General features: G+C 33.3%; 5 protein-coding genes across 5 annotated transcripts; 2 read left to right on the top strand and 3 right to left on the bottom strand.

The window, feature by feature from the left end:
* Positions 1–4,782: 4,782 nt before the first annotated feature.
* Positions 4,783–6,507, bottom strand: LOC105223730 (actin-related protein 2/3 complex subunit 1A-B). The gene is made up of 3 exons (XM_011201532.4): positions 6,219–6,507; positions 5,697–6,130; positions 4,783–5,526 (listed from the first exon to the last, which is right to left on the bottom strand). Exons 1-3 carry the CDS (start codon positions 6,289–6,291, stop codon positions 4,903–4,905), a joined length of 1,131 nt encoding a protein of 376 aa, XP_011199834.2. The 5' UTR covers positions 6,292–6,507; the 3' UTR covers positions 4,783–4,902.
* Positions 6,508–7,220: 713 nt separating this feature from the next.
* On the top strand, positions 7,221–8,153 carry LOC105223733 (dynactin subunit 5). Its single transcript, XM_011201534.4, has 3 exons — positions 7,221–7,380; positions 7,443–7,742; positions 7,801–8,153. The coding sequence occupies exons 1-3, from the start codon at positions 7,333–7,335 to the stop codon at positions 8,017–8,019; spliced, it is 567 nt and encodes a 188-aa protein (XP_011199836.1). The 5' UTR covers positions 7,221–7,332; the 3' UTR covers positions 8,020–8,153.
* Positions 8,154–8,160: 7 nt separating this feature from the next.
* LOC105223732 (ankyrin repeat domain-containing protein 49) lies at positions 8,161–9,048 on the bottom strand. The gene is made up of 2 exons (XM_011201533.4): positions 8,771–9,048; positions 8,161–8,706 (listed from the first exon to the last, which is right to left on the bottom strand). Exons 1-2 carry the CDS (start codon positions 8,904–8,906, stop codon positions 8,195–8,197), a joined length of 648 nt encoding a protein of 215 aa, XP_011199835.2. The 5' UTR covers positions 8,907–9,048; the 3' UTR covers positions 8,161–8,194.
* Positions 9,049–9,173: 125 nt separating this feature from the next.
* LOC105223734 (immunoglobulin-binding protein 1) lies at positions 9,174–10,734 on the top strand. Its single transcript, XM_011201535.4, has 3 exons — positions 9,174–9,506; positions 9,564–9,772; positions 9,830–10,734. The coding sequence occupies exons 1-3, from the start codon at positions 9,372–9,374 to the stop codon at positions 10,617–10,619; spliced, it is 1,134 nt and encodes a 377-aa protein (XP_011199837.1). The 5' UTR covers positions 9,174–9,371; the 3' UTR covers positions 10,620–10,734.
* Positions 10,735–10,764: 30 nt separating this feature from the next.
* On the bottom strand, positions 10,765–13,703 carry LOC105223735 (ovarian-specific serine/threonine-protein kinase Lok). Its single transcript, XM_011201537.4, has 7 exons — positions 13,394–13,703; positions 13,074–13,231; positions 12,906–13,014; positions 12,575–12,846; positions 12,313–12,493; positions 12,020–12,254; positions 10,765–11,946 (listed from the first exon to the last, which is right to left on the bottom strand). The coding sequence occupies exons 1-7, from the start codon at positions 13,521–13,523 to the stop codon at positions 11,637–11,639; spliced, it is 1,395 nt and encodes a 464-aa protein (XP_011199839.2). The 5' UTR covers positions 13,524–13,703; the 3' UTR covers positions 10,765–11,636.
* Between the last annotated feature and the right edge of the window lie 242 nt (positions 13,704–13,945).

The raw sequence follows: 13,945 nt of genomic DNA, 5'->3' as shown, positions 1-13,945 counted from the left end.
GTGACGCCTTCACTTCTTAGAAATAGCGCTGGCAGCGCTGCATAATAAATTTCAAAGGTCGTGTAAATATGTTATGTTTGTGATTAAAAAAAATCCTCATTAATCGTTGTCCTTTGCCTTTACTTCTTCATACAGCTTACGGTAGCATTCTACTACTTCATTTAATTGGCGCTGAAACCGTTCTGTGTTCTCATCTACATACAAGTATTTAATATCCTATATGCATATCAGGGTGGGTCAAAAACAAGTGAAGTTTTTATTCGCTTCGTACTCTGAAAAATTGGTGGATAAACATCACTCAGAAAGACTCCCTATACTATCACAAAGAAAATTTTGTATATCGTTTTTACTAACTTGAAAAAGTATTTTCTTTCATAGATTTCATAGGATATTTATTGCTCTACAAAATGGTCTACTACGTTTTTTTTGTTAAAATAAGCATTTCAAAGATATTAATGGTTGAAATTTAACAAAGTTATGCCAAATTTGTTCTTTCTTTTGATTTTTATAACTCTGAAAAATCAGAATTTTTAATTGCAATGCCCAAAATTCTATAGAAATTTTTCTGTTTTACAAAATTTTTCGTTTAAGTTAAACGTTTACCAGATATTAATTGTCAAAAATCAATGAAAAAAAAAAAACAAATTTAAATATAAAAAATAAGTTTCCGTTTTCGTACAGCAGTAAATGTCCTATAATATAGCTATGCTATAGTTATCCGTTCTGAATAATTTCTTCGATAACTGCAATATTGCCAATATATTAAATGGTATAGTGGTCCGATACTGACATTTTCAACAAATGAGGATTTTCTTAGGGAGAAAATAAAGTGTGCAAAATATCAAGAACAATGTTAGTTCGCATATATACAGACAGACATGTTACAAACGTCGTGGCAAACTTCTATACTAACAAAGAAGGAAGAAATAAACATGCTATTATACAAAATAGAGGCTAGTTGGACAATCTTCTGAGAAGATTGCGAAAGACAGTGATTCTAGGAACTCTTAAGGGAGACACCTACCTTAAAAGTACCTATTAAATTATGAAAAAAACAACCTTTTTGTATATTTCAATATTTTATACTATGCCTTACCATACAAATACCATACTGAAATTTTCAATTAATATCAAAAAAATTTTCGGAGTTACAGTGTTCTAAAATTAGTTGATCTATTCAATCAGTTTCAAAAATCGATTTTTAGCAAATCAAAAACGATCAACATTTGGGCACAATATATTTTAGGCTCCATCAACAGAGAAGGCAGAAATCATTGTATGGTTCTGAGGATCCTTTCCTTAGAGCAGGGGAGATCACGTGTAACTCGAAAAATATTAATGTATTCGAGAATATGTATAAATATTCCCTTGAAAGTTTTGAAACAGTTGATAAAGTACTTTTTAAATTCCAAAAATCATCCTTTTTAGGCTGTTCTCCTCAACCTATTAGACTTTATAGCCAAGTACGTTGTTTTCACCTTTATTATTTCAATTCAATTATTTGAGATAGATATACTTGTAGAGTTGTATACATATGTATATATAAACGTCTAGGATGACAAGACGAATCGAATTCCGGCTGACTGTGACTTAGCAAGGTGAAACATGAGTAAAAATCAAAATATCATAATGAAATTTGGTAAACATGGTTAGGCTTGATGTACATACATGTCTTCCACTCTATTGAAGCCCCAGTGTCTATGACTTTTTACCGAAAATATATTTCAATATAGTATCGGTATGTATTATTGAAATTCGGAGAGAATGTTTTCTTTCTAACAGTATGCCTCTCTGTCCAAAATGTGTTGATACTTCCCGTATCCCCCATAAGTCTCACATAAAAATGTTCGAACTTCCAGTTGACTGTGTGCCAAATACATTTGTCAATATGTGAGTTATGTTAATAAAATTCTCTTTCTAATGATAGTTTATTTTTGTGCCTACAGTGGATAAAATCGGCTAAAGCTAAAGTAGCCTAACACTAATATAAAAGTTAACCCACGCTTGATCATAACAAATTTCGAGATTATAAAATATATTTTGAATTATGATTATTCCCTTAAATATCATTTATTTATACTCAAAACTTACTGCACAGATTTGGTAAGGCATGCGAGGAAATAAAACCGAAAGGCATTCTAAGTTCTATCAAAGTTTCCGGTTAAGTAGCAGATATACGTCAGCAGTTTTTTCTGTGTCGATAATAAATTTTAATCACCTGACTTGCACCACTTGCCTTACTGCACAGATTTGGTAAGGCATGCGATGAAATAAAACCGAAAGGCATTCTAAGTTCCATCAAAGTTTCCGGTTAAGTAGCAGATATACGTCAGCAGTTTTTTCTGTGTCGATAATAAATTTTAATCACCTGACTTGCACCACTTGCCCCACTGTGCTTTGCACAAGTGGAGTTAAGAGCATCAGAATGCTGTAAACTTGTATAAATTTACTCATATGTGTATGTGTGTATGTATATACCATTAGGTGTGTATGTATGTGTGTATGCGATATGCATTTATTTTAATCTGCGGAAGTAAACCCGAATAACAAAACTGAAAAGAATTGAAAAAAGTGAGTGAATATGAGCACGAGCAAATTGTTAACAGAAGCTTAGAAACAAATGACGTTTACAACCTACATATGTGGTTTATTAATAAATAATTATTCGCATAGCATTGTAATTATATTTAATTATGTGCTATGTACGTATGTATAGTGTGTATTTAACTTCATCGTTTTCACTGAGACATTCATAATGGAATATGTGTACTAATTATCAGCCTTTAACTGTTACAAGGACATTGAGTAAATGTAATTCTTTATAAATATATATGTAAATATGTACGTTGATATAACAGTTGTAGTTTTACAAGTCAGTACGTAACTTGCAATTTAATTCTGCCAAATTTACTATGAATTTGATTCGATAGGTCTAAAAAATGTTTCAACTAAATATTAACCGGTATTTATGACGTTAAACACTATGTAAAATATTTAATTAATATATTTGATGAATTTACCGACAGTTTTTCCGGATTTGTAGTTGACCATGAGAAAAACTTTAAACTTCCAAGTTCAGACTAGACGAACATATTAGACGGGCGACTGCTATGGGTGAGTGGGTTGATTGGTTGTGTGGCTACCAGTCGGCAAATAATAACGAAACACACATTTGACTTATACTGAATATGTTATAGTTATGTGGAAAATGTTTTACACTGAAACCGAGCTTTTGTAAGAGCTTTTAAATTCCTGCTGATCTCCAATTGGCGACAACATCGATAAGGAAGAACGACTGACGCGCCTTTGTGAAGGTGGCTATAATCGCGTAAGCGGTGCCTACGACTATAAAGATGAAGAAAATCTAAGACAAAACAATATTGAGTTATTAAACCTCAAGTTTTAGCTGAGAAAGCTTGATGGACGTTAGGGTGAGACGATGTCTTTTGTTGTTTTAAAGGTTATTCAGGACCGGCGTTCAGTTCGGATTGGAGTTCAGTTCACGGCTGAAACCTTTGCGTTCGCTGTTTGGTCGGTAAGCAAGAAATGGTCTCTTAATATTTCTAGAAGGCAGCTCCGTTCAAAGCATATACATATGTTAGGTTAGGTTAATCTGGTAGGTCAATAAGCCACGCATAGACCAGTTTGGTCCTTTGCGACACCAGATGGCGTTCAATTACTAAGTCCAAGAGGAGTAGTCATAGTTTAGGATGCCTGCCCTTGTCGTGAATTCTAACAGTGAATTGTGCCTTCCGTATGATGACGTCGACGACAATATAGATTATCCTTACCATCCTAACGGAGACTAGGTACCCGCTAAAACAACAATCCGTTATTAAGATGACAATCAAAGCAGATAACTGTAAAGTTGGTTTCTACGAAAGCATTCTAGTAGAAATTGCTTGGAGAGAAGTGCTCCACAGGTTACATCAGGGGGCATCCTGAAGCTTCTTCGGCTATCCGCCAGGAATATCTCGTTGCTGCATAGTTTCTGACGATCCGGTCAACTGCCTTGTATGTTGCCAAAAACGATTTTTTGTATTTTCCTGGGTTCAACCGGTCAGGAACTTGAGATTTTTGTTGCTCTCTGTTTTTTGACAATAATCGCGGTCGTATACGAAGTGAAAGAGTACCGGCAATCAAGTATAACACCTAAAATCTTAGGGTTGTTAAAAGTCGGTACTTGAATGCCATCGACTGCAAAAAAACCTATGTTGGCTGAAGAAGTTTCAAGATATAGAAGTTAAACACGAGCCGGTAGAGAACACCACCCTGCAGAACCCTCTGCTTCTTTCTTAACTTCGAAATAATACGAATTATTTTCTACCCGTCAGATAATTTATGGTCCACCTCTTCAGCCCTGTAGCGTTGAACCATTGACTGTGTCGATTTCTCGATTTCGATGCATTTAGTGCGGCTGATTGTTTTAGCTACGAAAATGGGTAACATATTTAGGAGGTCCACATACATAGTCTCATAAAGTTATAAGTTATAACCAACTGAAAACTGGAAACATAGCGTTCAGAGTTGTATTTGCGTAAACTTATTTTAGTATGTGAACTATAACAACAAATTTTTTAAACTAGTATACAAATTTATGATTTTGTGATTTCACGATGCTTTATGACACGTTGTGAGTACCCCAATTGCTTGAGTAGAAATTTTGATGCGTTCTGGTTACGTAGATTTAACTGCCCTCTTATAAAGTACTTTGTATTCAATTTGTGAGTTTCAAGTTTTGCAAGAATATCGCACAATATATTGTAATTTAAAGACGAAATCTAACTTTTGGAAATCTATTTAACAAATTTCAAATTTATTATATTTAAGAAATTTAATATGTATGTATATTAAAAACCCAAGTGTACGTAAGTATGTATAGAATATTTTGGCTTTTAAAGCTTATATTTTTAAGTTATTCATGGAATTGTTCAACCCGTTATCAATGTCCCATATAACAAGTTGACCATCAACACCAGATGTGCTTATTTTTTTACCATTTTCCTTTTCACCAGCATACAAGCGAATACAAGTTATAGCGTTTTGATGTATTGAATCAACATTAGTATCAGAATTTTCAGTTCTTAAGTTTCGATCCAACGATTGGAAAATACGCATAGCGGATATACCGCTAGACTCTTTCTTTTGTGATTTATCTAATTTAGCCGTTAGCACCAATTTTAAATTATCAACCAATGTATAGACCAATGGAACACAGCTATGGCCAGCCACAACTATGGACACTGGCGATATCCAAACACAAGAAAGGAAGGGTAGATACTGTGTTTTGCAACGTACAAATGCATTGCCATTGGTTGCATCGGCAACATTAATGCAACTATCATGACCAATCCAACAAATTTTATTTCCATCAGCAGAAAAGTTGACATCGTTTATCCAGCCACCACCTGAATTCGTTGAGTTTTTAAATTCTGCCATGAGATTTCCTAATGGCATCCGATTGCCCCAAGGTGTTGGACTTGGTTGATCCTCAATGTCTTTAATGTAAGCTGAAAATACACGGACCTGAAATATATAAATAGGTATTATTAACAGTCGTAATATATTAAAAAAACACGAAAAAAGTTAACTTTGGTTGCAACGAAGCTATAAACCTCACAAAAGTTTCCAAACAAGAACTATAAATTTATATTTTTTTATAATATTTCTAATTTCAGTAAAATCTAGGGACTTACTTTATAGTCGGTTGATCCAGCCACAAGCAATACATTATTTGGATGCCAATCTAAAGAGGTAACTGTCGAACGAATCGGCTTTTTAATATGCTTGGACACCCACCAGTCATTTTCAGACTCAAAATAGCACACTGATATCAGGCGTGCACCTGAGCCAACAGCGAATTTATTTTCTGCTGGCGACCATTTAACACAAGTAGCTGCACGATTGATACGCAACAATACCAAAGTGGGTTTCCATTTACCATCATCCGCTTGGGACCAGACATAAGCGTTCCGATCAGCAGCACAACTTACAATGCGATTCGTATTTTTCGCCCAATCTATACCCATTACTCGTAAATCATGTTGATTTAGCACATCGGATAACTTCCAATCATTACGTTCGCGGCTATAGATATGAATTTCATTGTTGTTGGGCGAAAGAGCAATTTCTATTTGAAATGAAAGTAACAAAAAACATAAAAGTTACTCATAAATGGATGACTAATAATGACAATTTCTTGAGTTCCAAATATTTACGTGAGCGATCTTTATTCCAAGCATGACAAGTTATTGATGCTAGAGAGCCTCCAAATGTATATCGTTCGGACATTGTTGGTATAAATTGATAAATGCAAAGATATTTATAATACTTTTAAATGTTTTTGAAAAATTAATCGCGGACTCTGGGCCGTCTACACGATTATCAAGAAAAGTTGTTAACTATGACTAATATTAGTCCAAAAAATGCACTTGTACCACAATATCCAAAGAATTTTTTATCTCACGGAACGTTTTTACCGATTTGACAGCTAGCAGTGCTGCCACTTTAATATTCACAAATTAATAAGAAAAAGTTCTCTCTGTCACTAAGAGTGGCCAGAATTTTTATGGTAATTGATTTGGGCATATTTAAACATCAGATCTTAAAACTTGTTTGTTGTATTTTACTCAAAACTCAGGTTTTCAAAGTCAATGCCACTCAAAACCTCAAAACTGCTGCATTTATATTTACTAATTTTTTTCATTTTAAAATCACAAATTAACTGCTTTTTTGCAAAGAATTGCGTTTCTTCTTTCAAAGTTTTCCCAAAAAGTGAAAAATTTAAATTTTTCAAAACTCCCTTAGCGATTGTAAGGCGATTAGAAAGAAATTATTGTCAATCCCGCATGTTTTAAAACTTCTCTGTGAATACTTTACGGAATATTCTCCAAATGTCATTCTACCAAAAACATTTGGGTTCTTAAAATTGATTGAAAAAAATTATACAAATTGGCCATGCTTTACACGAATTAACCGTACAACCCATTGATTTTAAAATTTATCGACATATCTTGCATGAATAGAACAAGGCAGTCGCAGTGTTCACACAAGGACTCTTCTGTTACTTATTCTAGGCAAGCTCTCTTCTGGTGTCGCTCATAACTTATACTCGAATTACGAAAATTATGTACCTTTTAACACCATATTATCTTTTATTTTGCTTTTTTTTCTTTACTTTTCATTTGACATCCACCAATATTTACAATTAGAAATGACAGAAGTATTTATACGAAAGCAGAAACAGCTGTTGAGTTCGTCATCAAGAGAAGCAAATCTGGAATAGCACTAAACAATTTAAGGGCACACCTTTCATATATTATTACTTTTTAAATGGAAATCGTAGATACATATTACAGCAAAGATGAATATGTGGAGACTGTAGGTTATATAAAATTAAATTAGCTTAAACAAAAAAATACACAAAATTTTCCCATTAACAGGCTTCTGGAAACAAGGTGAGCAGACAGACCGTCCTATGCGGATCACAAAATATTGTTCTAAATGGTAAAGTTGTTGTCCAAACCGGAGCGATAATTCGTGGTGATTTGGCAAATGTACGTACGGGTCGTTATTGTGTTATAAGCAAAAATGCCGTCATCCGTCCGCCGTACAAACAATTCAGTAAAGGCATTGCATTCTTCCCTATGCATATAGGCGATCATGTTTTTATTGGTGAAAGTGCAGTTGTGTCGGCGAGTTCTATTGGCTCATTTGTGTATATAGGAAAAAATGCAATTATTGTGAGTGAAATATAATTTAGTTTATTAAATACTTAATATCAACTTTAACTTTGCTCAGGGGCGACGTTGTGCGCTTAAAGACTGCTGCATCATAGAGGACGGTGCCGTACTACCACCAGAGACAACTGTAGCTAGTTATATGCGTTACACCGCTAAAGGAACCATCGAAGGAGGTCAAGGTAATCCAAATTTTGTTCCGGCGGCAATGCAAGATCAAATGGTTGACTATACCAAATCCTTCTATGAGCATTTCTTGCGAAATCCACAAGCGGGTTGAAACACTTAATCGTTTACTTTAAAGTATTTTTGTAAGCTTATAATTTCTACACGTAATCATAAAGAAATGTTTCTAAAATATAGTTTCTAATCTCATTCAAATATATAATAAATAGTTCTATAAAACTAATAAAACTCCAAGTTTAATGGTTGCTTCTGCAAGTCAAAACGACTTTTTAATCTATTATACCAGTTTCAACTTCGTAAGCCGGGTGACCCATCTCAAATATTGGATATGTTAAACCGGTTCGCCGGGCAATGTCTTCAGCCGTTTCTTCAGAATTATTTAAAGCTCGTGAATTTATGTTTTCGTTCATAAACAACACTGTAGAAGTATTGCGACAGTTAGAAACAGTTGCGGCTACATGTAAAGGTGTTTGATCCCCATCAGATTTCGCATTTACATCAGATCCATGTTGTAGCAGTAGTTCAGCACATTCTGCATTACTCCATTTACATGCTGAATGTAATGGTGTCCAGCCCATATTTGTCCGTGCATTAGGATCAGCTTTGTATTCAAGTAACAGCTTAGCTATGTCAACGAAATTATTATAGCACGCACGATGTAATGGAGTATAACCGTCATCGTCTACTGCAGAAACGGCTTCTTTATCCAATTTCAATATATCGCGGACCTCGTTAATTTTATTTTCATTTACTGCCCACAGAATCATTCTCTCTATACTGGCTAATATGTATATATATTATTACTACAAAGTAATGATATACTTAATTTAATGTCATAAACTTACATTGTGGATCTTTATCTTCCTCAATTAGGTCATCTGCATCATCATCCCAGCCACTAACAAACATTCCTCGCGGTATTTTAGCGTAACGTAACTTCTCAAGTTGAGATTGTTCATCATCAGAATCGTAATCGCCCATTTTTTAGATCTACAAATATTTACTATAAAAACCGGTAGAAGTTTATTTTCAGCGTATTGTATTATAGTGTTTTGGAGGCTAATCTGGAACTTCGCCTGGATTTGTAAACAAATAAAATCAGAGAACGTCAATATTCCGCGACAATAAACTCGAAATATATCACAGGGTGAACCATATCAAATTATCAACTGGGAAATTCGTATTAAATAACAGTCGTAAATAACAACAAATGTAGCACTAATAATTCTCCAAGCCATTAATTAAATACAATAAAATTACTGGATTTAAAAAGTCAATTAATTTTAATTCCGATTCTTCCAAAACATGTGTACGACTAAATAATGCATTTTTAGCACGCCCTGTTATTGACTGAAGTTATTTTCGTTCACATATTTTCATAACAAATAAAAACACAAACACAACAGATTTTTCGATCATTAATTACTTTTTTAATTAATAATAATAATGTCGGAAAAGGGCGTAAGTGAAGATGCACAAGCATATGGTGATCAAAGTTTGCAGATGATATTTTCTAAGGGCTGGGAAGGATTCGAGGAATTAGAGGAAACTTCTCTACCATTCAACTCGGCAGAATATCAAGTGAGTACGAGATCTTAACGATTTTACCGGCTCTTTTTATTAACAATTTTATTAAAGCGCAAAGTTAAAGAGACTATGAAGAAATTTGAAGAAGCCACAACTATTGTAAATCAGATTGGTCTGTTCAGTCCCAATGAGCTTATCGATGAAGTTTCTACTGATTCATTGCAATACCTGATGCTTCCCTTCTATTTGGGTAAAATAGCGCTAAAACTACAACATGAAAGTCGTGGTGAAGTACTCCAAATTGCTGAAGTATACTTCAAGTAAGTCATAAACACAGAGAAACAGTGATTTTGTCCTCACTTTGGATATATTTTCAGAGATTTTTTACAGCGTTGTCAAGAATATGACCTATGTGACGAGTATAAAAAAAATGCAGTTGGAGCAGCAGAAGGTAGTAATACAGATGAATTAGCGCAACTAATGCGTGCAGCGCATGCTCGCAACGACAAAATTGCACAATTCAGAAAAAAGAAAGAGTTGGATGAATTTATAAGGAAAATGAAACTTGCTGTGCGCAATAAAAGTGTTGATGATGAAGTACGTAGAGAATTTTTCTTAAAACTACTCAATAAAAGTATTATCGATGCCACTGAAGAATTGGATAGCGTCCAATTAGAAAAACAAATGGTACAAATGCGTACAATGCATGGTTCAACCGTTGCACAATCTAATGAGCATATAGCATTCGATAATGTCAAAGCAATATCTACTTCAGACACAGCTGGACATTCACATCATCATCACCATCATCTTTCACAACAACCGAAGAAAAAACCTATGCAACCGTTTATTATTACACGTAACTCTGCACAAAAAGCGGTATTCGGAGCGGGCTATCCAAGTTTGCCGGTGATGACAGTCGATGAGTTTTACGACCAACGTGTACGGGAAGGAGTTTTCCCTGATGAAGAGAAAGTGGCCAAAATGAATCGAGAACAAGCAATAGCCGCTGCACAAGATCCCAATGAGAAGGAGGATCAAGAAAAGGCTGTTGAAGAGATTCAAGTTGAGAATGATGATCCAGAATATTTAGCGCGTATGCGCCGCATGGATGAATACAAAGATGTTGTACGTCGTGGCGACGGCAACCGTTACAATCGCAGTTAAATCACCGCTCATATTTATTTATTATAAATGTGTAACAAATTAAAAGCACGTTTCTTTGTTTTTTTTAAGACGATTTTAATGATTTCATAAAAATAAAAATATAAAAGTTTTCAAACATTTTTTTGTTCATAAAGGTTTGGTCAATAAATCGCTGTGTTGCATAGTAATCATATTCGGTCTTAATAAAATAAACTTTATTTGAGATTGGTCGACTTTTAACAAGTTTTTGAGGACTTTACTATTTATTAGTTGAGAAAAAGTAAGTTCAGGAAAATTAAAGTGGTACACAACAAACGTGAAGAATTTTATCACTTTCATTTATTAATTAGTACTGTTTTATATATCAACAACATCTATATTCGAATATTAATAAATCTAAATATTGTAGATCAAGAAATGCCAAAAAGTTAAGCGTGTGTATTAATAGATATATTTGGCACACAGGTCATATTATCACATTATACCTGCCTATCTTATGTTAAATATTAATGACATTGAGTAATTACCTACAGGTAATACCTATATTGTACATTTAGCCACATTGTATGTAAGTGTATAGTTTTGCACTAATAGCAGCTGCAGGATTGACGTTTTCTATACATTTCCTTGAACACACATATAACATTGTTCAGGCTAAATTATTGTATACAGTGTAAAGTATTAACGAAACACAAAAAAACACATATTAATAATCTTTAACAAAAAAATTAAAAATTTTCATACTTTTTTCTTGTACATATATGGTGCAATAAGTAATATCAAAAAACTCATGCTGTCAAGTTAAGCTAGTGTCAAATAATATCAAGAGTTAAAGTATCATCTGCCGTATACAGCATTACTTTGTTTTGATCTTATTTCAAACACTGATTAATAAATAAAATTAAAATACATTTTTCTTAAGCAATAATATAAGTAATTAATTCTGTGATACACAGATTACACTGAAAACAGTTCATTAAATACACTTCCTTAAACAAATATAATATACCTAAAACACAATACTTATAACATAATGGTTCATCTCCTGGCCCGCTTTTTAGGTGGTTGTAAAAAGTTTTCCTCTTCCTCATCAATATCCATTGTATTTAACTGCATTAACGCCTTAGCTTTGCGTAACATTTCATTGTCCTTAAGCCAACTGCTCTTCAGAACATCATCAACCGTTGGCCGTTTTTTAGGGTCTACAATCAGCATTTCTTTTATAAGTGTAGTAGCTCGTTGAGAAACCTTTTTCCATGTAGGATGACTAAAGCGAAAGCGCCCGTGCTTTATTTGTTCACTAGCAGGTGTACCAAAATCGTCCGAGAAAGGCAAAGTACCGCTTAAGCTAGATAAAAAACGAACATTTAAGTAAACTAGTAAACATTTGAATAATCAAGTAACTAATAATGAAATGTTACCAAGTAAACAGAACAACACCAAGGCTCCAGATATCCACTTTTTTCGTATAAGCCCCTCGTCCACCTGTTTGTAGCACTTCAGGTGCTACATACAATGGGGTTCCACACAACGTTTTCATGACAGAATCATTCTGCACAAATTTACTTAGACCAAAATCGGAAACTTTTAATAAAGTTTCTTCGTTCGAAGATTCAAGTAATACATTGTCAGGTTTTAAATCCCGGTGACTTATGCCTAAGTGAATGCATGAATGATTATAATTATATAAAATATATTAAACGCAAAAATTTACCTTTATCATGCAAATACTTAACAGCATGACACATTTGGTAGAAAAATAACTTGGATATCGGTTCTGAGAGATTTCTGTTAGTTATAATGCGATTCAGTAAATCGCCCCCCTTCATAAATTCCAACACCATATAAACAGAGTCCGGTTTATCAATTATATCATGCATTTTTATGACACAGGGCTGTGATATTGCGAAAAAATATAATTTTTTTATCATGTATATTAGACAAATGTATATTAATTATTTTTTTAATCCACTTACATGAGAAAGACTCTTCATTATATTCGCTTCATTAAGAACCTTTTCAGGGTCATTGGAATTTAATTGTTTGTTACGACTGATAGCATTACTTTCGCTTAGTAGGTTTTTCTTAACCATTTTCATGGCAAACTGCTCACATGAACGTATATCAAATACTAAACGGACTAACCCACAAGCGCCAGAACCCAATTTGCGACTCACATAATAAGTGGATGTAATTTCTTTTGGTAAGCCTTGTGCTTCGTTTGGACACAAATCTTTGAATACAAAGGCTAAACAGAAATGTAACAATTAAATTATGATAAAAGATAATTACATATAATAACGCTACCTTTGTTCGTAGGATGACAAAGAGAAATAACATCATCGTTTTTCAAAATTCTTGTTTTGTTCATACCAATTCGTTCACCATTTATAAATGTCCCATTACGAGAGTTGTCCTTTAGAATACAAATTTCATTAAAGAAATAAAAAAAACAGCACACTCATTTCAACTTACTTCAATATAAACTGGTTTAGATATATCACAATTTTCACGCTTCAATGTAAAATGTATCTTCGATATGCGATATAGAATTTTTTCTGGCAAATAGTCCAAAGTTAACATTAAATTACAAGTTTCACCTCTGCCAGCTGCAAATTCATCGGCATTTAGATCTAATAATCAAATAATTTTATTCAGTTACAAAATAATTACACAATTAGTTTTATTCTTTGTAAATATTTAGTTGGAAATTTTAAGTCTCAATATACATGCAGGTTTCATAGATTTTACTGAACGCTTTATTCTTTTATTAACTATAACACTTACAAACTTACCTATGGAATTCATTTTGATATTCTTTCCATACAAACGTCCCCAGATTATATTCTCTATAGGTTGACTCTGAGTTTGCCCCCAAATACTAGAGGCTTGACTTTGAGTGGCAATATTAGCATGGCGCGCCATCACACTTATATGAAAATTACCCAAAACTATAACAAAACAAAATTATAAAATTACGGAGTCCCAAAAATATTGATGAGTTTAATCTTTTAACACTTTAAAAAAATATTAAAAGTTCAGTTATTATTTTTTAATATTTCGCGGCTAACTTCTTTTTAATATAAAATGGGAACAAATTGATTCCTTTTACATTCCACTTTCCATTATGATAGTTACCATATTTTTTTAATAAAGATGCATGGGTAAATTAACAACTTTACATATTTATTTGATCACAAAATCTTTCATCATTTAGGAAATAATTAAGAAAGAACCAAAACGTAATTTTAGAAACAAGAATTTTCATCTCAAAAAAATAAATTGTGCTTGGATAATTCTAGTTCATGATTAAATTTTAAGGTTGTTTTGGTATAAATCTCTACGGT

This window comes from Bactrocera dorsalis, chromosome 1, assembly GCF_023373825.1.
Source record: "Bactrocera dorsalis isolate Fly_Bdor chromosome 1, ASM2337382v1, whole genome shotgun sequence".
In the NCBI taxonomy this organism is placed as follows: Eukaryota; Metazoa; Arthropoda; class Insecta; order Diptera; family Tephritidae; genus Bactrocera; species Bactrocera dorsalis.
Note: the sequence above shows the minus strand (reverse complement) of the source record. Positions and strands in the feature narration are given on the sequence as shown.